The following is a 27798-nucleotide window of genomic DNA, read 5'->3' as shown; positions in this document are numbered from 1 at the left end:
TTTCTCAGCAAGAGAAATAATATGCGAGGTGAATAGGGAGCCTACATCCTGGGAACCAATTTTTACCCCTCAAACATCAGATAGAGCTCTAACCTCTAGAGTGTACAAAGAACTCAAAAAGTTAAACAACAAAAAAGCAGATAACCCAATCAACAAATGGGACAAGGACTTGGACAGAAACTTCTCAGAAGAGGACATACAATCAATTAACAAATACATGAAAAAATGCTCACCATCTCTAGCAATCAGAGAAATGCAAATCAAAACCACCCTAAGATACCATCTCACTCCAGTCAGAAAGGCAGCCATTATGAAGTCAGTTCCCTGTGGCCAAATCTGCCAGAAGCTTGGATTCAGACACCTGCTCTATGTGGGTCCTAAAGGCAAGGACAATGATAGATGAGTATGAGCTAAGGACCAGGTGTGAGGCCAGGTGAGCAATCCTATCTTCAAAGTTCACAGGAGCCATTTTTGCAGGATTGAAGATGGGGAAGGCACCAACCCATGTTGACTGATATCAGATTTCTTCTTATACTTGGTAAGAAGGGACTTTAGCCAGATTTTTACTTAAGTAAAAACAAAAACAAAATCAATGTATCACACACATCTATAACTTCCTCAAGGTTACAGAGAAACTAATACCCATTATACAAAATTCTGTGTGTATATTAGGAGCACTTTTCTAGAAGAGGGCAAAAGCCTTTGTCAGATTCACAAAGGGACACAGGACCCCCAAGTGGCAAGAGTTACTCATCTAATAAAAGTTGATTTTGAAATATTTAGTCAATAGTTCCTCAAGACACCCCATTTACTTTATCAACTTTCAAAGACAAGAACATAGGCAACTCTAAAACAAAGTGTTTTCGTCATTATTATTACTACATGCCAGGCGCTTTTTGAAGCACTTCCATGTATTTACTCATTTTGATCTCCACAAAACCCCTATATTAAGTATTGTTATAAACTCCACTTTACAAATGAGAAAACTAAAACAGAGGGGTTAAATAATTTGCTCATAGCTACATAGCTTTCAAATGTCAGAGTCAGAATTTGAACTAAGCTGGTCTGGTTTTTGAACTTTCATTTTGTGGGGGCAGGCAGGGGTATTAATTTCTTGATGACTAATTTACAAAGCAATGCATAGATCTTAAGTGAACGGTATGACTTTTGATAAATGTACACATCCACGTGACCCCCAAAACCCCCAAAGTTCACTGGCACCCTTTCAGTCCTATAAACCTCCAGCTACCAAGGCAAGCACTGTTGCTACACTAACACATACCAAGTCCAATTCCTCCAGAATTTCACATAAGTGGGGTTTTATATACATTTCTGTCTCTGGTTTCTTGTCTGCTCAATGTTTTTTCTGAAATCCACACATGTACTAGCATATATTCATGTATCCCTTTTTATTGCTTAGTAGTCCAGTGATTTACTTAACACAATTTGTCTACTGATTATTTCCATTTGGGGGCTACTATGAATAAAACTAACATTTACATTATTGCCCAAGTCTTTTTATAGATGTAAGTTTTCATTTCTGTTGGGTGATATCTGTTGAATCACAGGATTAATATGTTTAATTTTATAAGAAAGAAAGCAATTTTCTGAAGTGATTATATCATTTTATACTTTCCCAACAACATATTAAGGGGTTCCAGTTTTCTGGGTCTTTTTAATTATAGCCATTCCACAAGGTTTGTAGTTGTAGTTCACTGGGGTTTTAATTTTCACTTTCCTGATGACTAATGATACTGAACACCTTTTCAAAGCCTTACTGAATATTTTTTTGGGTGTATAAGTATGTGTTTTTGTGTGTGTGTATACACACATATAGCATGTGTGTGTGTGAAATGACTATGCAAGTCTTTTACCCAATTTTCTAGATTATCCTTTCATTATTGATTTGAATATATGTGGGTTCTGTACATATATTATATAAATCAATAATTTATACACACATGCATCCATATACACACACACATTTCTTAAACCATCACCAACACAAGCAACTGAAGTAGCACAGGTCCTTCCTGGTGCTGCTTAGGCTGCTTACCACCAATTGTTAGGTTGCCTTTTCATTATTACTCAGTTCAAATACCCATGGGTTTATTTACAGATATTTGGGGATTTTCTGTATCTTTTCTGCTGCATGATTTCAATTCTTTGCAATTATATTTTTAGGATGTATTCCTTTGTTAGATATGGAGAACGCAAATATTTCCTCCCAGTGTGTGGCTTTTTTCATTTCCTTAATAGTGTCTTCTGATGAGCAATACTTTTAGCAAATAAGCTCAACTTATTTTTTTCTTGGTTATTCTATGACCCAAGAAATTGGTGCCAAACCCCAAACTGTAATGACAAGGTGCCCCCATGTTCTTTAAAGTTTCTAGGGTTTCTAGAAACTTTATAGTGTTGGCTTTATAATTAGGTCTATGAGACACCTCAAATTAATTTCTGTGTATGGTGTGAAATTGAAGTTCATATTTGTTGAAAAGACTTCCCTTGCCCACTGTACTCCTTTGTACATGTATTTACTCTTTTATTTCAATTTTGCATCCTACTACTTTGCTAAATTTGCTTCTCAGATCCTATTAACTTTTTGTAGATCCTTTAAGATTTCCTATACATGAACAATACCATCTGTGAATAAAGATGGTTCTATCTATTCTCTTCCACTCTGTGTGCCTTTTAATTCTTTTCTCCCCTTACTGCATGGCTAGAAGCTCAGTTCAATGCTAAACATAAGTAGCAAGAGCAGACATCGTTGCCTGTTCTCAATCATTCAGTCTTTCACCATTAGTTATGTCATTACCTGGCAGGTTTTTTATAGAAGAGATTTATGAAGTTTCCAAGTTTTCTGAGAATTTCTTTCAAACCATGAATACTGAATTTTGCCAAATGCTTTTCTTGCATCTACTGAAATGACCAATGTTTTTCTCTTTAATTCTCTCATTGTGATGAATTTAAATGACTAATTTTAAGTGATGTATCAATCTTGCATTCCCAGAATAAATCTAACTTGATTATAATGCATTATTCTTTTAATATATTGATAAATCAAATTTACAAATATTCTGTTGAAATTTTTTCCTTTCATAAAGTTTTCTTTTCCTGTAATGTCTTTGTCAGTTTAGCATTAGGGTGATACCAGCCTTATTTCTACCTTAACTATTTGTTAGAATGTGTCAGTGAAGTTATCAAGACCTAGGGTTTTCATTGTAGAAAGGGTATAATTATAGATTTAATTTCTTTAAAGATGAAGTAGGCTAGTCAGATCTTTCGTTTCTTCTTGATTGTGTTATGGGACATACTGCCTTTTAATAAATTTGTCCATTTCATCTATATTCACTGGTACTATATTTAGTGGTATACAGTTGTATACAATATCTCCTTATTTTGCTTTTAATATTTATAGGATCTATGTTGATATTCCCTAATTTATTCCTTACAACATTATGTTTTCTCTATTTCTTTATCCATCTAAGAAATAGAGATATCAAAATATTACCAATTATAATCTTTTCAAAGAAACTACATTGGTTTCATTAATTTTCTATATTTGATAATTCATTTTCTATCTTACTAATTTCCATTCTCTATTTTTTCTTTTCTTTCTTTTTTTACTGCTGGTTATTTTGAGGTTAACTTACTCTTTCTCTGGAGCTTAAGGTAGAACCTTAGATCAATAATTCTAAAACTTTCTTCTTTTCTAATTGGGTTCATCAGAAACACAGCCAATAGAACATGCATGTATGCTTATATGTGTGTACTGATTTATTTTAAGGAACTGGCATATGTAATTATGGAGGCAGCAAGTCTGAATTCTGCAGGCTTGGTTGGCAGGCTGGAGACCCAAGGGAGAGTTGATGTAGCCCACAACCAAAGGAAATCTAGAGGCAAAGTCTTTCCTAGGGACCTTAGACTTTTTCCCTAAGCCCTTTGATTGATTGGCTGAAGCCTACCTACTTTATGGAGAAGAGTTTTTTACTCAGTGTCTACTGAGTTAAATGTTAATCTCAACTAAAAAGTACCTTCCCAGCAACTAGACTGATACTAGACAAGCATCTGGGTACAATAGCCTAGCCAAATTGACAGATAAAAGCAACCATCACACCATCACAAGCAACTGAAGCAGCACAGGTCCTCACCAGTGCTGATTAGGCTGCTTACCACCAAGTGTTAGATTGCCTTTTCATTATTACTCAGTTCAAATACCCATGGGTTTATTTACAAATATTTGGGGATTTTCTGTATCTTTTCTGCTACATGATTTCAATTCTTTGATATTCACTGAGGATTATTTTATGGCCTAATATATTATCTATTTTGATTAAAAAAATTTGTACTGCCAGATTGGGTGGAGTATTCTGACATGCCAATTAGGTTAACTTGTTGATTATGTTGCTCAAACGTTCTGTCCCTATTACTACTTTAGTTCATGTGTTTAATGAATTACTTGTTATTGAGAAAGGAGTATTACAATCTCCAACTGCAACTTTGGGTTTGTTTCTGCCTTACTTCTGGTAAGATTTTGTTCCACGTATTTTGAAGCTCTATTGTTAACCTACATACCCACTAAGTGTTGTTATGTCTCCTTAAAATGAACTGTGTTGTTATAAAGTGCTCCTCTTAAACTGGTAATAGTCTTCATCTTGATATCTACTTTGTCTAATATAATATAACCACTTCCACTTTCTCATGATTAGTCTTTCACAAGGTATCTTCTCCTTTCTTTTACTTTTAAACTGTCTTCATATTTTAAAATGTGTTGCATGTAAAACACACATATCTGAGTTTTGCTATATTTAAATCTGGTCTGAAAATCTTTGCTTTTTAATTTGAATTTTCATTTAACTGTTGCTATATATAATATACACAATTATTGACATGGCTGTACTTCAGCCTCTCATCTTACTATTTGATTTCTGTTCAGTTTCATCCATTCTTGGTCACCACTTTTCTTTTATCCTGGCTTCTGCTAGATTAAACTGAGTAAGTCTGGTATTCCATTTTACCTTTTCTCTTGGTACTTAGCTACAGACCTATTTACTGGGTCTTGGTTGCTGTTGGTGGCTGTTCTATAGATTACAAAATGCATTCTAAACTTATCCCAATACATCTTTATTATTACATCCCCTTCCACACAAGATCAAAACTCATACAGCAGTACACTTCCTTTTCTCCATCCCTCCCTTAGTTGTCATTTAGTTTACCTCAAAATGTTACAACCCCTCACTTACCTTTTGAAGAAATTAAAACATGAAAAACAGTATTTTGTATTCATTTGCAGATCTATCACTTCTGGCTTCTTGATTGATTTTTGGCATGACCATCAGGAGAGCTTCAGTGTGCAGCTGATAGGTTTGTACCCTGTGGCATTTTAATGATACCACCACACTGTATTCCTGCTTCTATTGACTCTGACCATATGCCAGTGGTCAATCTTCTCTGCTTGCTTTTTCCCTCTGGCTGATTTTATGATTTTCTCTATTTTCTCCCCTCATGGTTGTTTTTTAGTGATTTGACTAATGTGCCCAAGTGTAGTTCTCATGTTTATCCTGCTTGGCTTTGCAAATCTGTGGGTTGATTTCATCACATTTGAGAAAATTTCAACTATTATTTCTATTATGCTTCCTTAAGCCACTCATTATTATCCAACATTTACTAAGGTTCTGTTCAATCACTTCTTTTTCCTCTTGCTCTCTGGTCTGAGTAGTTTCTACTGACCTGGATTCATGTTCACCAACTTTTTCTTCTACAGTAAGCAATCTATTGTTAAACCTCTCCAATAATGTTGTTTTTCTCAAGACAGCACAGTGTTTATGTCTAGAATTTCCATTTGGTTTCCTTTTTATAGTCTCCTTTTATTTTCTGAGATTCCTCATCTGTGTACTCATTATGTTGTAATGTCCTTGAAAATTTCTACATCTCTGTCATCTTTGGATCTGTTTCTCTTGATCTGATTTCCTTAAGTATGTGTGATTTTCCTGTTTCTTACCTACCTGGTAGTATTTATCTAGATGGTGGATACCAAATTGTTAATGAGTGTAGATTTTGTTGATTTCCTTGGAAGATAGTTGAGACTTGTTCTAGCAGACAGTTTTATTTCCTGAATGATCACTTTTACTTTTTCAAGGTTTGTTCAGGAGCATTGTTATGGTAGGTCTAGAGTAGTACTCAATCTAGGGCTACTATAGCTCTGTTCCTAAGCTGTGGCTTTGGCAGGGTCAGCTGAATGCTTGTGATGTTCACGGTGATCTCTCCACTCAGGGCTGATTGAAACTCCATGTTTCCCAGCACTGTGCACTTTCTGGAATTTCCATTTATCTCATGACCTTCAAAAAGTTATTCTAGGTAAGGGCTGGCAGAGTTTTGCCCTGCACATATTCAGCTTGACAGTTGGTCAAGGAAACTCTTTTGCAGATTTCTGGAGCTTCTCTCAGCAGGCCCCACCTTCCAGTTCCCTGCCCCCAAATGCAGCTTTCTCTGCAGCCTGAAATGCCAACTTCTGCTTCTTATGCCCAGACTGCTGCTCTCTGGGCTCCACTTCCTTTTATTGCTATTTGGAAGGTATCCAGGGAAACAAGCGGGGAGAATTCAAAGCTCTTCTCTCAAGGATCACGGTTCTATATGTCTGTGCAATGCCAAAAACCAGTTGCTTTCATTCTTTTGTAGTTCTCTATGGCCAAAGGGTTACATCTGATATTCATGACTGACTGGAACCAAAGAATTTGAGTCCTCACTCACACTGTGCCTTTGTTGGTTCAAATGACTTATATGGTCCTTTCTGCCTACCTCTACAGCATTATCACAAAACTATGCCACCTATACCACCACGTATATGTGCACAATCAAGACACCCTGCATGTTCCTAACAACAAACCATTTTCAATTCTTCAAAAATGCTGAAGCTTCTTCCCCCAGTCCAGGCTTCCTTCATTTTGTTCTCTCTATCTATAACCCTTGCCTCATCTCTTGGCTTCTACTTATCTTTTCAAATCAGCTCAAATATCTCTGTTATTTCTCTCTTGAGTTCACACAGCAGTCTCAACCTTCCCTAATCAAAGACATTATAAAATTTCATTATAGCTTCTTACTGAATATGAATTATATTTGCCTGCTGGATTCTAAGATATATAAGGGCAGTGTGGGGATTATCCTGTTTGATTATCAAACTTTAGTCACCTACTATTGAAACACTTATGAAAATACCAATTAAAGATTTGGGCTAGGAAAAGTACTGGATAAACCTGTTCTTATAATACCCAGAGGGAATTTACTTGAAATTCTACTCTAATAATTAGTAACCTATCTACATAGACTTTGCTTATATTGCTCTGGGTGTCCTGAGTTGCCCTCTAACTATATGGCCGCCTGGCCAATTTAGTCATTTGCTTCCCTCCGTTTAAAAATTCTCTGTTGCCAACTAAAATACATGTATTTTTTTGGTGGTAGGTAATTATTAAAGCCATCATAAAACTCATACCTCAAAGAAACATATTTTGTTAGATTTTCCTAAGACATATTACCAGAAAAAACAGAACCACATTTTAATTCCTATAGATATTTTTGTGACCAAGGCAAGCACTGTATATAGTAAGGTGCTTATAATGTGCCTATGATCTTAGGAGTAAAATTACAGGTACACTTATTCTAACCATTGCAGGCTTGGAAGACAGTTCAAACTAAACATATCGGGGTCTCTTTAATCAATGTCATGGCTAATGGCAAAAATGTACAGCATAAGTCACTGTAGTATTTGAGCTAAAGGCACAAAAAATTAGTTGGATTAAACTATAAGCAATGATATCAAAGTGACAGATATGCATTGATTTCTCAACAGAAATTCAATGTGAAAAGAATTCAAAATATATATGCAACTGACTACTAAAGGTAATGTAATACTTCTCCCCATGAAAGTTCCCAAAAGATATTTTCAAACAAAGTTAAAACAAAAACAAAAACGAAAAAACCCACATCCCTTGGACAGAGAAATATTATCACTTAAAAACAAACAAAACATTAAAAAAAGCATTCACCATGATCAAGTTGGTTTCAGGAATACAAGGTTGCATGCCACACTTGCAAATCAATGAGTGTAACACAGTACATGAATAAAATCAAGGATAAGAACCATATGATCATCTCAATATATGCAGGACAAGCCTGTGTTAAAGCTTAACATCCCTTCATGATAAAATTCCTGAATAAATTAGGCACAGAAGGATCCTAACTCAACATAATAAGGACAACATGTGACAAACCCATGGCCAATATCATACTAAGTGGGGAAACTGAAAGCATTTCTTCTAAGATCCAAGAAAGTCCACCTTCACCCTTATTTGATATAATACTAGAAGTTTTAGCCAGAACAATTAGACAAGAGAATGAAATAAAAGGTACACAATTAAGGAACAGGAAAGTCAAATTATCCCTATTTGCTAATGATTCTATATATAGAAAATACTTGCACTGAAAGACTTTTAGACCTGATAAAGAATTTCAGTAAAATATCAGGATATGAAAATCAACATACAAAAATCAATACTCTTATTATACACCAATAATGAAGTTACTAAGAAAGAAATCAGAAAGAAGTCCCATACATATTAGCCATACACAAAATAACCCTTGGAATAAACCCAATCAAGGATGTGAAAAACCTTTACATCGAATATTGCAAAACACTGAATAAAGATACTGAAGGAGATACTAAAAGATGGAAAGACCACCCACATTCTTGGACTGGAGAATCAATATTGTTGAAATGGTCATTCTACCCAAAGTGATCTACAGGTTTAGTGCAATCCCCATCAAAATACCAATGACATTCTTCATAGAATAAACCTAAAAATCCACATGGAAACACAAAAGACCCAGAATAGCCAGAGCAATCCTGAGCAAAGAGAGCAATGCTGAAGGATTTATAATACATGATTTCAAAACACACTACAGAGCCATAGTAACAAAAAACAGCATGTTATTCACATAAAGATAGATATGTAGACCAAGAGAAGAAAATCAAGAACCCAGAAATAAATCCATGCATAGTCAACCAACTGATTCTTGACAAAGGTGCCAAAAACTCACGCTGAATAAAGGACAGTCTCTTCAACAAATGATCTGAGAAAATCAGATACCCACAAGCAGAAGATTGAAACTAGATCACTATCTCTCACCCTGTACAATAATCAACTCAAAATAGACCCCAAACTTTAATGTAAGGCCCAAAACTTTAAAACTACTAGGAAAAAAAAAAAAACAGAAGGGAAGCACTTCATGATATTGGCACAAGTGATGATTTTTTGGGTAGAATTCCAAAGCTCAGGGAAAAAAAAAAAAACAAGAACCAAAGTGATTATATCAAATTTTAGCTTTAGCACAACTAAGGAGACACTCAAGTATAGACACAACCTAGAGACTGCAAGAAAATCTTTACCAGCTATTCACTTGACTGGATTAATATCTAGATTAATATAAAGAACAAAAAAAATTAACAACAAAAAACAAGTAATCTAATTTAAAAAATGGGCAAGTGACCTGAATTTATTTCTCAAAAAAAAAGTACAAATGGCCAATAAACATGAAAAAAATGTTCAACATCTTTGGCCATCAGGGAAATGCAAATCAAAACTACACTAAGATTCCACTGAACCCTTAGTTAGAAAGGATATTATCAAAAAAATAAAAACTACTGGCAATGATGTAGACAAAAAGGAACTCACATACTGTTGTTGGTAGGAATGTTAAGTTAGTATAGTCCCTGTGGAAAATAGTATGGAAGTTCCTCAAAAAACTAAAAACAGAACTATCATATGATCCAGTTATACCGCTTCTGAGTATAACTGGATCTGAAGGAAATGAAATCAGCAAAAAAAAAAAGACACCTGTATTATATCCATGTTTATTATAGCACTATTTAGAACAGCTAGGACACAGAATCAACCTAGATGCTGTCAACAGATGAATGGAAAACAAATATGGTGTGTGTGTGTGTATGTGTGTGTATGTATATATATATATATATATATATATATATATATATATATATATACGCACAATGGAGTATTATTCAATCATAAAAAAGAATGAAATCCTATCATTTACAGGAAAATGGATGGAACTGGAGAACATGTTGAGTGAAATAAGTCAGGGACTATTAGGGGCTAGGAAGGGGGACACATTGGGGGTTGGAGGGAAGTGAAGAGAAATGGGAGACTGAGAAAAGGTGAAAGGGACAGTAGACATAATCAATGGATGATATATACATGTATGGAAATGTCACAGTGAAACCCATTAATTTGTACCATTTATACATATTAATTAAAAAAGTGAAAGACAAAATAAGAGCAAAGGGATCTAAAGAATATCCAAACTACTGAAGAAAATGACCTTTTAAGGTCCTTCTAATTCTTGAGATTTTAGAAGTCAGTTGTTTATATTTTCTTCAAAGAAATCTCAAAATTTACCCTCTTCCATAGATTCAGGGTTAAGAAGCTAAATAGTTCAAAAAGAAATATAATGACATACTTCTTTGGGACAAGAGTAAGGTAAATGGTGGGATCAAAAACAGAAAAGAAACAAATAAATACTGAAGATATCAAAAGAAGAAAACCACATCTAAATACATAGCTTCTCTAAGCCTCAGAGAGGACTGAGTGCTAGTGTCCAGCACACTTCATTATTTATTTATTTTTCCTTTTAATCTGTAGTTAAGAGACATGCAGTAGTTAAAAAAACACAAACACACAAGGAAAACCACTATGTATCATATTTATAATCATATTACAAGCACCAGAAATTTAAAAGGAAATAACTAAAATTGTGAACTCTTTTCTTACCATTGACGTCACCACCAAGGCAGGAGAAAATCCCATTGTGAGATAGAAGAAGAGCTCAACCACTTTATACCTGTAAAAAAAGAGAAATGCTTTTGAATTTAAGCATTTCTTTGTTACATAGAACATTAACATAAAAGATTTTCCTTTTTTATTTTAAAAGAGAAGTGTAAACTTTTAACTACTTAAGTGATATATATCCCTCAGAAGAAGACCACTAGGCCTCTACCTAACATACTATCAGGGAGTAACAATGACCTAGCATTTCCTCTAGGATTGAAAAGGCAGCAAACATTACATGCTACTTAGAACACGTGTCAAAAGTTACCAAATTGAATTCAATCCACCTTACATCTTTCCCTTTCCAACCCCAGACTGTCTGTCTTCATTACCATCCACACTTAAGAGAACATCAAACTATGAAGGCAGATGGGGATGCAGTTTGGGACCTGGTTTATCAAGGGCAAAGAAACAACAGCCCTAAGGAAAGAGATGCATTTTGTCTGTGTCTTCATTTTGTATTTGTACGAACTCCAATTCTCTAGCCTAATAATTATCAGATTAGGCTACAGAATACCTGAAAATTCCAAGGAACTCAATGTATTAAAATTCAACTTACATGTCTATCTAATCATAAAAGACTGGAGTCTCTTCAAAGGCAGGGACTGAGTTTATTTATGTTTGGATCTACAGGGCCTAGAACAGTGCTGGATGCAACTTAAGTGCTCAATAATGTCTGCCAAACTAAATGGTCAAGGGCAATTCACTTCGTTCTTATTGTTTAATACTCAAAACCTGTTGTAAAGTAACCGTATCAGGAGAAGAAGGAGCTTGGCAGTTTGGTGTACACCAGAAGGCCTTCCTTCTTTTACTTCCTATTTTATCTGAGTATATGACTTAAGGGTTTGAGCCCAAGAAGCAAAGTGTACCCTTGGATTTATATATATATCACATATACCCACTTGGCACTGCTAATTATGGTCAAAAGAGATTTTGAGTGAATTTCAAAATCAGAGAGACATTAATGAGAAGTACCACTTTCTCCTGAAAGGAAAAAATAAGACAATACTCTCTGACAAACACAAATTATATTCTGAAAGCCCTTCTGCCAACCATGGAGATAAAGAATTTAATAAACTGTAAATTAAATAACAATGATATCATGGTTATGAGCTTCTCAAATTCAAGCATCTTAGATAATAAAAAGAGTTATGGATCAGGAACTGGAACACCTGGGTCCTAATTTCCAGTGAGTCACTTATGACAGATTTCAAAAAGCCTTTCTTTTTATATTGTTCAATACTTGTGACTATGAGCTCTAAATAAGGAACTGTAAAGTGTGCCCCAAGGCCATAATAGTAAGAGTTTAGATATCCTTCCAAATGGCCCTTTTTTTATGGAAGCCTATTTGGAACACCCAGTAGGTTCCTATGTTGGTAGGTATTGTGCTGGGCACTTAATATCTGTTACCTTCAATCTTCATAGAAACCTTACAAAAGGCTATTTTTCTTACCTCAAGACTGTAAATTACAGAGGAAAAGGCTAGTTGGCCTTAGAATGACAAATGAGGTCCCACTGATTCCAAAATGCTTGGCCATATTGTCCCTCATCCACATCATATCATACACATGTCATTCATATCTTTCCATGGCAATCTATTCACCAATAATGAATACCAAATGGTTCTAAAGATTTATTAAAAACAATATAGTCTATTTATGTATTTCTACTATTTTGAAGTACAAATATAAAGGAAATTGTATTGAAATGCAGGTAAAATTTAGGCAGTTAATTTTAAAATTATCAAATGTAAATTATTTTCTCTTACTTTTCATGGTAGAGAAATACATAAATGGTTCCTCCAGCTGCCATGAGCCAGATAAACCAACGCATATGAGATGCCAGGGGTCCAAGTTCACGGAGATTTAACCTACAAACGTAAACATGACAACAAAGAACAGAAGGGATAAATGAAGGAGATTCACAGAACTTGTGTTTTCCTCTAGTCACTGAAAAGTGAGAAAATAATTAGGATAAGAGCAGGAAGAGAAGGTATCAGAACAATAAGGAGGCAGCTGGGCAATTTGGGTAAAATTAATAACTTAAAAAAGATAAAATTCTCAGTTAACCTTTAAGATCTAAAATAAGTTCTAGCATGATTTAAAAAGAGAACCAACTAAGAACAGACAAGCAGAAGTGAGTCCCAGCACACCTGTCATGCCTGAATTTGCCTAGGAGTGCAGACTGGGGTAAAGGATACTTGTCTTTTTATTTCTGAGCATGTTTTGGGGAGTGGATTGCTTACAAAGCTTAATGAGAAACCTGAACAAATTTCTGAGCCAGAATCACATACCCATAGCAGATACCTAATACACAGACAACATGTCTCCATTACCTAGCTCTCTGCCAAGATGAAACATGAGAAGAATTATCCCAACATGTGTGATGGAAGATATTCTGTTAGAATTTAACTGTGGACAATTGTGAGGTCTGAATTTTAAAATGTTGTGAGTTCATCTGTAATAGTATCATATTAAGAATATGAAAAAAAATGCTCTAATTGGCTATGACTATAAAATTAATATTTTCAATTGGAAAAGGTGCACTTGCAAAGCTAAACTAAATGTGAATAAACTGCCTATTTTGATACCTGATTCCTCAGCTCATACTTAATTTTTTTTTATTTATTTACTTATTTTAAATTGAAATGTACTTCACAAAAGCATTCAAGCAGTCTCACTCCAATATGAATCAGACCTATAATTTAGTAAGATGTATTGGGGAGAGCTAGCACTTATTTTTATACTAACAGATAATTATGCTTCTTTGGAACAAGTGAGGCTACATTAGCCAGAATCTAGAAGTCTGCTTTTCTAATGACTATAGCAATTGATGGCATAATAAGAACTTCTGAGTGTTTAAAATTGAACCATGTTTTGATAAGGGAAAACTAATGTTTCTTTAATTATGTGCTTCAAAGCAACATAAGATTGCATTTGTTCTGTACCAACAGGAAAGTAAGATCAAGAAAATGGAAGAGAATACGAGATATTTTAAATAGTTAAAACTAATTTGGCTAGTTCACTTACTCAGATAGCAAAGAAATGAGAATGTGCTGCATAAATCTCAAAAGGAAGCTTGCTTTTCTCATATGTATTTACAGCACTGTTTACTTGAACAATTCAAGTTCTGAAAAGCAGCAGAGGTATATGGAAAGAATATAGAGGGCAAAGTTTATATGTTTAAAAATGAACATGCTACCTACAATTAAGTTCATAGCATTCACATCCTCTTAGACAATTCAATTCTCAGATATTCATTCTAAACAGCAATATTTCTCATTTTAAAACTACAATCTGATGCAAGTAATCAAATAGGAAAAAATGCATATATTTATGTCCCTTCAGGGGGAAATGGAATGTATGCATGAGAGCCGGGGGCAGGGAGAGGAGGAATAGAAGAAAGGAGAAATGAGGAATTCTAATCATAAAAATATTGCCTTCAAGAATAGTTTTATCTTACCATGGAGCGTAAGATGCTGCAATGAAGAAATAAATAACCATTCTATCACACATGTGAAAACAATGCTCCACTGTCCTGGTAAGGAAGAAAACACAAGTTAGCCACATTAAAAAAAAAAAAAAAATGTTTAGACTGAAAGTATGGGTTATCACTGCACTATGTTGCGATTTCCATTCCTGTTCTAGTCTCTCACGACATTTATAACTTGCTCTTCAAGCCACTTTTTTTTTTTTTTTAATATTATGAAGCCACAAATAAAAAGCTTTATATTGACTTTCAGGTTGTTCACACAATACATATTCTTACCATGTACAAGACATAAATAGAGCCCCATGATAATTAGGAAGTCTAAAGTGATTAAAAGAAATGAAATCTGTCTTTTCTGATATTGTCCGTTTCTTTTAGAGCCTATCTAATAGAGAAATGAAATTCCTTGACAGCAGATCACCTCCTAGTTCTTCCCATAGCACAGGGCATGAGGTCCTGATGTTCAGCAAACACTCCCTGAACTTAGGCTAGACTCTTCGTATCTGTTTAGAATGTCTTTTAAAAAGCTTTCATTTTTAAATACCCCAGAGTAGACAAGAGGATGTAATAAAGGCAATGCAGTAATTTAGGAAAAGCCATAACAAAAACACAAAACATTCTATTTGCTACAAGAGGATGGCCACTCAGATTTCTAAGCAAGTTCCTCTTTCCAAAATCGAAGTCAGGAAATGTATGCACCAAGATCTGCCTCATGGAGGTCTACTCAAAATGGCTTAAGCAGAATCTGGCCTTTACTGAGGTGATTTAAAAGTATAAATGCACAACATCACTTGGATCTCTCTTCAGCGTGCAGGAGGTTCTAACGACAACCTGATGGAGCACTAGCATTAGGCTTGACCTCCCCCTACACAGTATTGACCCAACAGACTGATCAGGACTTGTGTTAGTGAAGTGAGAATACATTTGTGAGGAGGAATAGTTTTTAGTTTAGTGGCGGGAAGCTACAAGTTACCCCCAGTGTAACTCAGGTCACAGATCTAAAGAAGCAAGAACTAGATCAATGCTTCTCAAATTTGACTACTATGTATTACAATCACCTGGGGAGCTTTAAATTGTAGCCATGGACTCCAGCCCAGACAATTCTACTTTAAAGCTAGAAATGTGTTAGAGGGTCCAAGGAAAGGGAGTATCTGTTTTGAAACTTTTTTTTTTTTTCATTTTCCCTAACCTTCTGGAATGACTGCAACTCCTAGCAAAGTTCGGGACCTTTTTTATTCTGCTTTCTAGATTGTCAAGACATTGTTAGAATAGGGAGCCACAACTGGAACTTAATCAAGTTCTATCACCCACTTCTCTCTCACTATTCTCACAAGTAAAATGAAAGTAATTTCTTTCTTACATAGAATGTGAAGCGTTAAATGTGATAATGTAGGCCATGAAAATATTTAGCACATAGTAGCACCTAGCACATATTAATACTTCCCTTCTCTTTTCCACTGAAATTAAGGCATTATTTGGATATTTAAAATATTTAAGGCAGAGCAAAAATCTAAATGTGGCTTTTGATTCTACCAGTGCTACATCAAGGTTCAAGAGAGTCTGGTTTCGTTGCACTTTCCTTGTCCCCGGCAAGGAGGCCCTGAATATTGAATTAGGCATCTACAACTCTTTATTGATTCAGAAATCTAGACATCAAAGCCAAGTCTGCTGAGGCAACCACAAGCATTGGAATATGCCAAGATGATAATGAAGTGCTCTGCTTCCAGACTGGCCTCTGCGACAGTGTGCCCTGAGGAGCCAGGGTGGGTACTTTTGTGGTTGTCTTATGAGCATGTTCCAAAGAACCCTTGAAATTCAATGCTGTGGTTTTATTTTAAGCCCAGGGAACTGTCACCTTATAGGAAAGGGTAGCAGACAGCAAACTATATGCAGTATTATGAAGGATATGGAAAAAGAAAAAAAAAAAGTGCTTAGGAGTCAAAGGTCTTGGGATGATCCAATTCTGCTGGTTTCACTGAGCTAGACAAGTCAGGTTACTTCTTTAAGTCTCAGTTTGCCCAACTAAAATTAAGGAGTTTGGATTAGATGATCTCTAAATATCCTTCCAGCTCTGTTACTCTCGATTCTACATGTGACAAAATCAGTAATCATCTCCAAAATCCTGCTTGTAAATGAAACATCTTTTCAATACTAGATTTTTGAATATTTCAAGATTATTTTTTGAAATTCTATAAAACCAAAAAGTACTTTCAAGTATTACTTTAAATCTCTCTCAGACTGCTCTGAATCCTTCTTTTTCAAGAAAAAAACTTACCCTCTTGGGTTTAATCTACTAAAAAGCTATTTCACAAGCAACCCACCCCCATCTGAATGTTCTGTTCCTTCTAAAGTTGCTCAAATGATTCCTTTATGTTTCTGTCTTCTTCTTGTTGGTAGGCCAATGGCCACAGCAACGTTTGCAAAGTGCCTGACAGCTAACAATAGCAAAATACTTAAATGCTGATTGAATGCTATACATGGAACTTCTTTCTAAAACCTCAACTTCACGAAATGGTAAACCAAACTGTCATATATCTCCTTACATCACATAGTCCTATGGTATTTTGTAATTTTCCAATCATTTTCATATATATTATCTTATTCATCTATCACAATAACTTGTGAGTCAGGTATTATAACTCTCATTTTAGCAGTGAAGAAACTGAAGCTCCTTGAGGTCAAGTGACTTACCCAAGATTAAGGGGCAGGACTGGGACTCAAAACCCACTTGCTGACTCCAAAGTCAATGTGCTTTGTCACTAACCCATGGCTATTGCTTCTTACAGTAAGTATCCTTGGTGTGCTAGATAGAATTACAAAATTGCTCTAAGGATTATAAGTTGTTAAGTCTTGGGGAACCAGTGAGTTATTATTTGTGGTTATTAGCAAAGGCTTGCTTTCTTAGATGCTAAGAGGGAGAGGAATCCTCGAGCTCTGTCCAACCCAAAGAAAGTGTTCTGATTACAGAACAGCACTTTTTTAGACCCTACAACATCTACAGCTGCCCTCCTGCAACAAGAAGATGTCCACTCTTTGCCCCATGTGACTAAAAACATGCCAGTTTGGGAGGATGACAATACACTGAGTCAACTAGTTTGGCCTATTTAAATAGCATTTTATCCACTGTACCTTAAGTGACTCTTTTTCCATGATACAATGTGAAATACTGTGGAAACGATGAAGAGGGCACAAAGGCCCATCCCATAAATCCATGCTGTTATCTTTTCCCAGCAGTCATCAGACAACCGATGGAGGAGGGCACTGCCCACAATGGCCGGAACAATGAGGAACTGGAGGAAAGGTAATGAGAAGTAAACATCCTAGCCATCATGAAAATAAGACTTTTGCTAAAAATAGAGGCTTAGCAAAATAATTTTCTAAGAAACATTTTCCTTTCTTGAATAATCATGAGAGCACAATGAAGTGGTTAGCTGTTACACGGGAAGCACACTGTTCCCAGGGACTGTGCCATCCAAGGTGTACACCAATAGGCAGGCAAAGATGCAACATTACTCAACTGTTGCAAAATAGATGTTCTTTATCCTGATTTCATTAAAGAAGGGCACATTTCATTCTACTCTCTAATCTGATTTGGAGTAGGTATTTAAAATATTCAAATGCACTAGGTACATTGGTGCAAGCCTTTAATCCCAGCAACTCAGGAGGCTGAGGCCCCAGTTCAAGGCCAGCCTGGACAATTTAAAAAAGTAAAAATAAAAAGGGCTGAGGATGCAGCTCATTGGCAGAACACCCCTAGGTTCAATCAGTACTTCAAAATATAAATAAAATAAAATAAATACAATGTTCAAATGCCAAGCATATGCCTAGATTTTTCATGGAGGTCCAGATTTTAAAATATTCTGTTCTATTGCCCCCATGGACTACTGAAATTCCAATGTTTCAGTAAAGGGTCAATGAATGAATCAAGTCAATGACTAATATTATGCATACAACACCACACACACACACAAAATCAATTATTCAAGTCATGTCCTGATTTTTAATTTGAATCTTTCATTCTATCCATTTGGGAGTTACTGCAGAATGACAGTAATTTTGCAGCATTTCATTTTTAATACTTTTGTTTTTAAGTAAACAAGAACAATCCGCTTTTAAGGCTCAACTACTCAAAAATTTTTAAGAAGCCAGAATCTTAGAATTTTGATCTCTGTGAGGAAGAAAAGAGGAGGAAAGGAGAAATACCAGGAAATCATATTGACCAAATAATATTGTTACATCATGTGCATGTATGAATATGTAACAACAAATCCCACCATTGTGTATAATTATAATGCATGAATAAAAAATATGGAAAAACAGAGAGGAAAAAAAAACAAAGAATTTTACTCTATGCTAATCTAGTTATATGAGTGTAGCTGTGACTAGTAAGCATTTTATAATACAAAAACTCCCAGAAATTCCCAAACACTTTATTAATTATTAAAATAAGCACACCTAATAAAGAACAAATATTTTGGCAATCTTTTTGTCTTTTTTGGTCTTGTCTTTTTTGGTCCCCAACATCTACTGTTGCCTTCCTGCAACAGAACGTGAAATCTTGAGAGTTGGGACTGGTACAAATTTTCAGATGCCAAAGATTTTATTGGCCCAGAGCAAAATTAGAATAAGGGCAACGACATAAAGATGCTCATAAACAAAGTTACTTGATTTAAAGAAACATCCATTGAGACATGAGCATTTTACTTTTTATGTTAAAGCGTCCTCTCTTTAATAAAATGATGACAAGAGAAGGTTGTTCTTTAATCTGTTTTAGACACTCCACTGGTTTCTGAAATCCAATTATCTGTATATTAAGATTACATTTTCTGTTCTAAAGACAATATGAGGTTTTGTCAGTTTTTCTTTAATTTCAGCTTACATAAGTGTTTCTTCACTTGTGACATATTCATAAGTATAAGGATTTTTAGGTCTGTTCTAAATAAGTATTATTCCTAAAGGTGAGCTGTATATCTCAATACCCAGACCATTACACTGTACCAGAACTATCTATGATAATTAAAGTAGCTGCTTGTAAACACTTGTCATTAGAGAAATCATTTGGCCATTTTCTATATTGCATTTCTAGACTATCTCCCAGCCACTGTTTTCCCCTCAAAAGCCTCACAAAATGCAAATGGCAAAAGGAATAATAAATCAAAGATAAAATGAAATTTATAATGACATAAGGAAATGACAACTATGTGACATTAACAGGAAAACTATGGAAATATATACATACCCACAAATACTGCATGCACACACAGAAGAAATGTATCAAAGTGTTAAAGTTTGTTTCTGAGTCATTTTGTTTTTAAAATATTTTTCAGTATTTTTAGAGTTTCTTATACTGCGTATATTTTGTTCTTTTAAAGGAAAAAATTAAAAGCTCGGTGATCATATCCTGCTTTGTCTTCAGCAATACAGAATATCACTCTGAGAAATAGTGGTCACTGTGGAGGTGGATGTAGGTGCATCATTTCACTGAGTAAAAAAAGCACCTTTTTTTGAACAAATTGTGAACTCTTTTTGCCAAATGAGCATGGCTGGATTGTCTTGAAAAGGCAATTCCAGGGGTGAAAGTCTTCATAACCAAGGTGTGTTTTTGGCTGTCCTATAACTAGGAGATTTACTTATTACTATTCTTTTAAAGATGATTTTACTGGGAAAAGTAAGTTGAGGATAGAGCAGACAGCAGGTTAGAATATACAAAGCATTCTCCATGTCCACACAGTTTCTGGTGAACAAGACCCACTGCTGATTTCTGGGTAGCCAAGGTCACAGAGGTAGGTAAACCCAACTAATCATGCCAAGGTTATTAGAGCTAATTACCCTTCCTCCCACCAGAACCCTATGGGCAGAACAGCAATAACAGAAAACATGTACTCACTGCATGTGTGTAACAGTTAGCAGCATGTTCATAGCAAGTTGGTTTGTAGCGGCCATTGGCTGGAGCCCGATGGTTCATGAAACTATAGAAACAAAAAGCCATCATGTGAATAAAGCTTAAAGCAAAGGAAAGAACAAGGAGGTAAGCCTGCAATGACTGTTCACCTATTCTAAATGAAGAGGTCACTGGTGAAAATACATAGTTACAGGAAGAAAATCAGAAGCCATTAAAAAAATGTAAACTGGGATAATACCAACGATAGTAAAGCAAATACCCAGGTCTACTGAATGAAGTTTTCTTTTAGTTTACTCAAAAGATAAACCTTCTACCAACCAAAACAAACAGAAACCATATTCAACACTTCAACTGGTACCCCTAATGAGACAAAAAAAAGTCATAACCAAATGGTAAATATTAATAGGAAAAAAAAAACCAAGGGAATTTTTCTGGACTTTAGTTGTTGTCATTAAATGAAAAGATATATGTTGTATTTGAAAGGTTTCTGTTTTCTCTCCCAGAATGTATACAGCTTTATATATGCAGATCTTTATAAAGCTTACATTCCACAATTAAAGGCTTGCCCAACTAGTTTCCCCATATTGTGTTACCTGTTCTGGCAGCAGACAGCTTAAATGATACCTGGCTTCCTCTAGGCCACCTAAACAAGCAGGTATATTTTCACCTTCATTCTTCCTGTATTAAAGGAGTTTGCTTCAAAAACCAAACACATGACTAGTACCTGATATCCTGGATATAAAATTTATATATCTCACAAATTAGCATATGGATGTAAATATTAAAACCTGTTACCAATACAGATACATGCTGGAATTCCATGCTTCCTGTGTACCCCGACACTATCATAATCAGCAACAGAATGAAAACCTAAATACACAAGACCAAGAGATGACAGTGTTCATCTATTTCAGTGTGCAGATGAGGATGCCCCTAAATCTGCACTCACCCAGGTTTCATGGTGGATCCAGGATTAGTCTGACCACTCCCAGGAGGAGAAAAAAAAGTTGTCTGAACAAAGAAGTAGATGCAAAGCAGAAAGAAAGAGGGGTCAAAGAGCCCTGGGCAGCACTTAGGTCTCAGAGGTCAACAGGTTTCATACAATAAAATTATCCTTTTGTAGGAGCTAGTTTGGAGGAGGGGAAAAATTTTTGCCACTAACAAGTTTTGACTAGTCACACATTATTTGTTGACATGATGAAAACCCAGATCAGGCTGACCAAATGGCAGAGCCATATTGCCAAAAACTGGCTAAAACATGGTAGCAAGCCATTCTAAACAGGGCCCAGTTGGTGATCAAAAGACTGGCCAATATTTTCTCCCTGATTAAGAAGGGCCTTAAGTCCTTAAATCAAATAAATAAAAACCAAATGGCAGTTCTGTCAACCCCATACACACAGTTCAGGTGGAATATCTACTATGGGATGAATTTGGGACAGTGAAGATCTTGAACCATCAATGGGTTAGATATTTAATTAGTAAAATACCTACTTATTGATGTAGTCCACCTGTGACTTGAAAACTATTTTTAAAAAGTCTATAGCAAGTAGCTTCTGAATTTATCCAAACTATTCTCACACATAGAGAAATGATTTCAAGCAATCATCTTTTCTCCCATGATAATTCTTTAAATAATACTGCTAATTTCCTAAGGGATGACAGTGTTGCTATACAGCTCTTATTAGTAAAAAGAAAAATAATTACGCTCTTGGGAAGAATGCTTTCAATGTCTGAAGCATTGAAGGACCTACCACATCATTACCCTGAGACATAACAACAGAGCTACAAGTAGCACAGCCTAGTGGGAATTTCAATGGGTAAAAAGTGAGGCTCCAAAATGGCTGAAGTTAGATTAAATTGAAAATGCTCCATGTAGGGTGCAGTAAGTAGGATCTGTCTACCCACCAACAGGCTGCAGCCTAAGATAGCAATTTATATCTCTGGCAGCCCAATCTAAAAATAGACAGGCCATTACACAGCATCAGGGATAGATTTTCACATTTTTCTCCTATAAGCAAAGAAGCTGGTGGCCATGTTTTTGGCAGCGTGGTCCCTGCTCACCTGGAAAAATTCAGGTTAAAAATAAAGTAGGAAATCGTAGAGAAAAAAAGCCCCTGTCTAGTGACTTAAGGGAGTCTCTTTTGATGGACAGGGACAAGATTAGGGCAATAAGGAAAAGTAAGAAGCAAGTATCTTGAGAGCATTTCACTGTCTGGGGCTCAGAGGGATAGACAGCACAATTGTTCTGCTAGAAAATTTTAATAGAATTTTTCCATTTCTCTCTGATCTACCAGCATGCCATCAAGCCTCCTCCACAGTGTTCTGAAGAAATTACTTCTAAGACCTAAATGGAAAAGCAGATGTAAAGTGCAAATAAACTCCCACACATGTGCCTAATCTCTTCCTCCAAAAAAGAACAGAGAAAGGTTCAAGTGTTATGGAGAATAGGCACCCATTTACAGAAGACATCTGTGTTAAGGTACAGTAACCTAATGGTTACCCAGTGCTCAGAAAAGGGTAACCAGCATGCTGGGAAGGGTCTGAGGGAAGGTGATTTAGTCACAGGGATGGGAACCACACTTAATACATTATTATTTAAGTAGGGGTTTTTAATTCATTGCCTTACTTTGTCTTTCAACATTCTCTCTTGCCTCCTCCTTGCCCAGTGTCCTTATGTGGCCATCCCATGTGACAGAATGCAAAACTACAGAGGGAAAGAACAATTAGGGATCCTGGAACAAGCCTTAGCAATCCACCAGCAGATCTCAGAGGCCCATGATCAAATCCCACAAGCTGTCTTTGATTCCTCTGTGTTCCTTTCTCCAAGTGCAACATCATTACCTTCAAAATACATTCCAGGTCAGTACTTCTCTCTACAACTCCACAATTCCTACCTTAAATCAAGACACCAACATCTGAAGTCTGTGAAAATACAGCCTCTTAACTGGCCTTGCTGCCTGTCCTCACCCAGACTCTCTTCTTTAATACAGCAACCACAGAGTCTAACCCGCAGATCACATCACAACCCTATCCCAACTTAAAACCTACTTTTTGGTAACACTATATCATGTCCCTGGTCCACAAGCCCCGGGCAGTGTAGTTTTCACTTCTCCAATCTCCAGGTACTCCCTTCCTGCAGCTACACCCTCCAGCTACAACACCTTTCTGTTCTTTCAACAGGTCAAGGTCTTGTCTGCCTCAGGGCACTGGTTGTTTATTTCTGCAGGAAAACTCTTCCCCAGCAGGCTCAGTTCTCTTCTCATCCTTCAAGCTTAGCTCAGATGTCACCTGCTCAGAGATTTTTCCAGACCTTCCTACCTAAAGTGTCACTTCAGCCCTTCTCAACAACCACAGACTTTATCATAATTCGTAAGATTTTTTAAAACTTGTTTTTCATTTCATCTTTCCCCACTGTGGCATCAATCCCATGAAGGCTGTCTTGTTCACCATGTCATTTCCAATCCCAAGGACAATGCCCAGCTTATTAATGAAGTTTAATTAAAAAAATGTTCAATGAATAAATGAATAGAAAGACATTTCAACTACTGCTCAACTATTTTAACACAATTTAGTTTTCCTGGGGGTTCAGAAGGTTCTGTAAGAGAAATAGGCAGTTCTACAGTCAATGCAACTTGGAATCTCAAAAAATGAAAACTCAAAGATCGAGACAACAGATCCTCCAAGGGCCCCTTCAACATCACTTAGGCCAATCCTGGGCACAGCACCTTATTATTTATTACCTTCCCTTTGGAACTGAGCACAATTGTTCAGGAAGTGTATAATGCCAATGTGACTTCATTATTAAATAAAGGGAGAAGGCATACCTAAGGAGACCACCCCAATCCTATGATTCAATGCTCTAAAAACATGCAAAACAGGCACCCATGGAAGACTTCTAACACTGCAAGATAAGATACTTTCCCATATATTCAATCTTGAAGCTAACCATTGTTCACAAGGCTGGGATGAGGAAGAGAACATCCATATCCTCAGAGACGTCGTGGTGTGGACACAGAAAAAGAAAGGATGAGCTATCCATAAGGGTGGTAGGGAGAGAGACACAAAACTGATCTCCTGGGTCTGCCCCTTCTTAACTGTGCCTATAGGCAAGTTCCCTGTTGTTCTTTAAACCTATTTGTTCTTTTATTAAGTGGGTATAAAATTCTGTCTTCAAGGGTTATAGTTGATGAGATGGGTAAACTATAAGTACCCAGACAGTGCCTTGGCACCAACAGGCACTCAATTAATGTTAGCAGTTATTATCATTAGTCAGATGTTGTGAATGGGGAGGAATGACTATATATGTATGATTTGGCATACTTGGATTCTCAACTGGTAAATCAATAAAATAAGCAAGAAAATATTGTGTCCCTCTGTAATCTTTCACATCCTCAGTTTTTTGAGAAACCACAATTGCATAAATCCCTCCAGTTAGGATAGCAGTCTGTTTCCTTACAGCCCTCCTTCATAGGAATGGCAGAACTCTGGATGCTGACCCAAAGCCACAATAACCACCAAGTTTCATTTTGAACAAAGCAGCAAGGTGTTCTTGTAATTTAGGCATAGCTACAAACTGTGGCCTAATGAAATGTCTTTACTGCAATCCAGTGCTTTTCAATTGGGTCTAAATGATCTATCAGGAAAAAGAGCAAACTATTTGAAAGACAGCATGTCCCTCCCTACAATTCCTGTGTAATTGACGTACCTGCAACTATAGTGAATCCTCAGAAAGATGTGTAACGAACACAGCTTCCAGAAAATGTAGACTAGTATTCTCAACATTTTAATGTGTAAACCACAAAAATCAGGACTTTCCAATTATATTACCTTTTATTTGCAAGTTCAAATTGATGCTTACAAATAGCTTTCCAATCTAGCCTATCATGAACAAGAAATTACAGAATCACTCAATTCTTCAATCAAAATCAATGTAGATCTAGATGTCATAAAGAAACTGTTAATATCCACAGTGCACAATAATATGCATCTGCTGAGAAAATTACTATCTATACTACACCAAAAGAAAATGCCTGTATTTTCAATTTTTAAATGGATAGAAGAATCTAAAATCACATTACAGTGATGCTAATAAAAACTAGACAGATTACTGTCCAGCAAAAAGAAGGTAGTGCAATCAGCTGAGAAGGCAGGATCCTAAGTGAAATTGGTTGGGCTTTTTTTTCCCTTTCATTTCTTTTAGGACTGTTTGAATGTTTTTGCAACAAAAAATAAAACAGGCTTTTTTGTTCTTTCTTTAAAATAGAAGAATTCAAAGGGGCAACAGAGAAATACAAACTTAATCAAATAGGGAAGGGGTAGTTTCACAGAATAGAGCCACTGTTCTCTGAAAACAGGAAGAACACAGATGTGCAGACAAGTAAAACCAAATCAAACAAACCACATGCATAGAGCTTCACAAAGCATGCCTGAACCACTGTTACATTCTCCCTTATCCCCTACAGTCCCCAATTCTGATATAAGGTTTTAAAGCCAGAACACTTTCGTTCCCTTTTGCCCTTAGAAACATTGATATGAAGTTCCCATTTGGGAAATGGTGCCAGGCTTTGTACACCCTGAGTGATGAGCAATATTCAGAAGCCAAATCTTCAAGTTGGTCCCCTTCCTGATGGCACAGACTACCACAACTCATGGCGGGGGCGGGGGTTGTTGGCTCCTTTACCTTTTGGGACTAGGAAAAGAACAAGATAAGTATAATGCGTAAGTCGGCAGTGAAGGAAGATACTGGAAGCAAGAAAAAGGTGCACTTGAAAATTGTAAAATTAAGGCAGTGCCTAAAAACTCAACAATAACCTCTTTGGAAGATTTCAGGTATGTCTTACTTTAAGTTCCCCATCACAGCCTGCTAAGCTAGCTGGCTGGTGGTGAAGGTTTGGGAATAGGGATGGCTGCCTTGTTCAGACAAAGGGATGGAGAGTTACTACAAACACAGGAGGGGTGAACTTTCACCCACTTAAACGAAACAGAAAAGCCCAGAGCTTCCTCTGGGAACTACGGGCCAGCGGCCTCCATCCACTGCTGTAGGGCAGAGACCAGCAGAAGTGAAGGCCGCGGTGCGCACCCCCCACCTCTCGCGGTCTGGCGTCCCCACCAGCTCTTCTGTGAAGAAGCAGCCGACCTGCCTTCCGGTGGCGCCTCCTGGGTTCCTCCTCCTCTTGGTTTCCCAACCCAAGCGTCTCAACAGCAGGTCTCTGCACTCGAAAGCTCTGCACTTGCTCCTTCGCTGAGCCCAAAATAGCATGGCTCTGGCACTCTTAAGCCTGACAACCAGCGAAGCCCCGACATGGTCAGAGAAGGCTGGGCCGGATGAGCATGCCTCAGTTTCCCTGTTGCTGGGGCCATTCACAGACAAAGCATCCAAACCGCCCAGGCCACTCTCCCCCGCTTTACAACACGTCAGGACTCAGTAGCAACCCTCATTCCGTGCGCCCCGGGAGACCCCAACCCGGGGGTAAAAGGATGGAGGCCAAAGCCTGGGCGGGAGGACTCGGGGGGCGGCACTGAGGCTGGGGCTCGGGTCCTCAGGGCTAGCAAGAGCTCTACTTGGATGGGGATCCGGCGGGCAAAACCAGTGAATTCCTGGGAACCAGGGCAAGAGCGGGCTCCGGATGCGCAGATCGCGAGGGGCCACCCAGGTCAGGCGCCAGCTCCGCGGAGGAAGGGGATCGCACAGGGACAGAAGGGCAGGGAATCCCTTGGGAGCCGGACCAAGCCAGGGCGCGGGATCCACCGGGATGCACCCAGGTGAGGAGCCAGGACCCACGCGCGAAGGGCCGGAATGTGGGGACCCGTTCCCAGCACCAGCGGCGCGGCGGGCGCGCCAGCCTTCTCACCGCTGGAAACGATTCTTGAACCGCATTGATCCTCCGCTCCTCCTCGGGGGCCGGGAGCTCCGTCTCGTCAGCACCGGCGGCGGGGCGCGCGGCCCTCATGGGCTTGGGCTGCTCCAGAGGCCGCCTGCGTGCCCGGTGGAGCCGCTGGGCCGGAGTGGGCCACGCTGGGGGTCGGGACAGGGCCGGGGCCAGATCCGGCGGCTGGGGGCGGGAGGGAGGCCGCTTAAACGGCCGCGGCGCCTCCCGCCTCCCGCCTCGCCAGGTCCTCCGCCCCCGGATGCCCGCGCCCCGCCCCACCGCCCAACTCCACCCCCGCCCGCTCCGCCCTTCTGCGTGCGCCCGCGGCCGCCAGCGCGTCACCGCACCGAGCGGCCAATCAGCGCCCGGAGCGGCGCGGCGGCTACGCTGCCATTCATTTCTGAGGAGCTCAGGCGGCGGGGCGGGGCCTTACTGAGGCGGAGGAGGGGCGAAGAGAAAGGGGAGGGGCGATGGAAGGGCGGTGCTCTTCCATACAGCGTTGAGATGCAGCATGAATGGAGATGGAGGAGGGGGAGAGGAATTATAAAAGGATTTGGACTAAGACTCTGAAAAGCAATTATGAAAAACATAGCAAACAAGGACCTCTGATCACATTCTATTCTTGTTTCGGTATCAT

The 27798-nt window shown here is 37.7% G+C and overlaps 2 protein-coding genes and 1 long non-coding RNA gene across 6 annotated transcripts in view; 1 reads left to right on the top strand and 2 right to left on the bottom strand.

Annotated features, from left to right (window-relative positions):
* Positions 1–27798, bottom strand: part of LOC114079095 (small integral membrane protein 36-like) — a 235256-nt gene that overhangs the window by 113424 nt on the left and 94034 nt on the right. The gene's annotated exons all lie outside the window — the stretch shown is intronic.
* Positions 30–27419, bottom strand: LOC139702449 (monocyte to macrophage differentiation factor-like). 4 transcript variants are annotated; one of them, XM_071603603.1, is made up of 7 exons: positions 27144–27419; positions 20278–20359; positions 17520–17680; positions 14364–14438; positions 12670–12771; positions 10845–10914; positions 30–377 (listed from the first exon to the last, which is right to left on the bottom strand). In XM_071603603.1, exons 1-7 carry the CDS (start codon positions 27167–27169, stop codon positions 354–356), a joined length of 540 nt encoding a protein of 179 aa, XP_071459704.1. In that variant the 5' UTR covers positions 27170–27419; the 3' UTR covers positions 30–353. The 4 variants fall into 4 exon arrangements, with proteins under 4 accessions (XP_071459704.1, XP_071459707.1, XP_071459708.1 ...); XM_071603606.1 differs by lacking the exon at positions 27144–27419 and adding an exon at positions 22919–22998; XM_071603605.1 differs by lacking the exon at positions 30–377 and adding an exon at positions 417–566.
* LOC139702451 (uncharacterized) lies at positions 22308–23556 on the top strand. The gene is made up of 4 exons (XR_011705081.1): positions 22308–22367; positions 22587–22771; positions 22959–23151; positions 23473–23556. It is a non-coding gene; the product is annotated as an uncharacterized lncRNA (long non-coding RNA).

Source organism: Marmota flaviventris, chromosome 17, assembly GCF_047511675.1.
Source record: "Marmota flaviventris isolate mMarFla1 chromosome 17, mMarFla1.hap1, whole genome shotgun sequence".
Lineage (NCBI taxonomy): Eukaryota > Metazoa > Chordata > Mammalia > Rodentia > Sciuridae > Marmota > Marmota flaviventris.
Note: the sequence above shows the minus strand (reverse complement) of the source record. Positions and strands in the feature narration are given on the sequence as shown.

What these genes read in the sequence shown, in the direction of transcription:
- LOC139702449 (XM_071603603.1), bottom strand. Translation starts at nt 27,169, where the DNA reads ATGCGGTTCAAGAATCGTTTCCAGCG. An exon ending in TTCAAGAATCGTTTCCAGCG is followed by an intron (nt 20,360 to 27,143) that starts GTGAGAAGGCTG and finishes TTGTTTCTATAG; the next exon opens with TTTCATGAACCATCGGGCTC. An exon ending in GTATTTCTCTACCATGAAAA is followed by an intron (nt 10,915 to 12,669) that starts GTAAGAGAAAAT and finishes CTTTTTTTACAG; the next exon opens with GTATAAAGTGGTTGAGCTCT.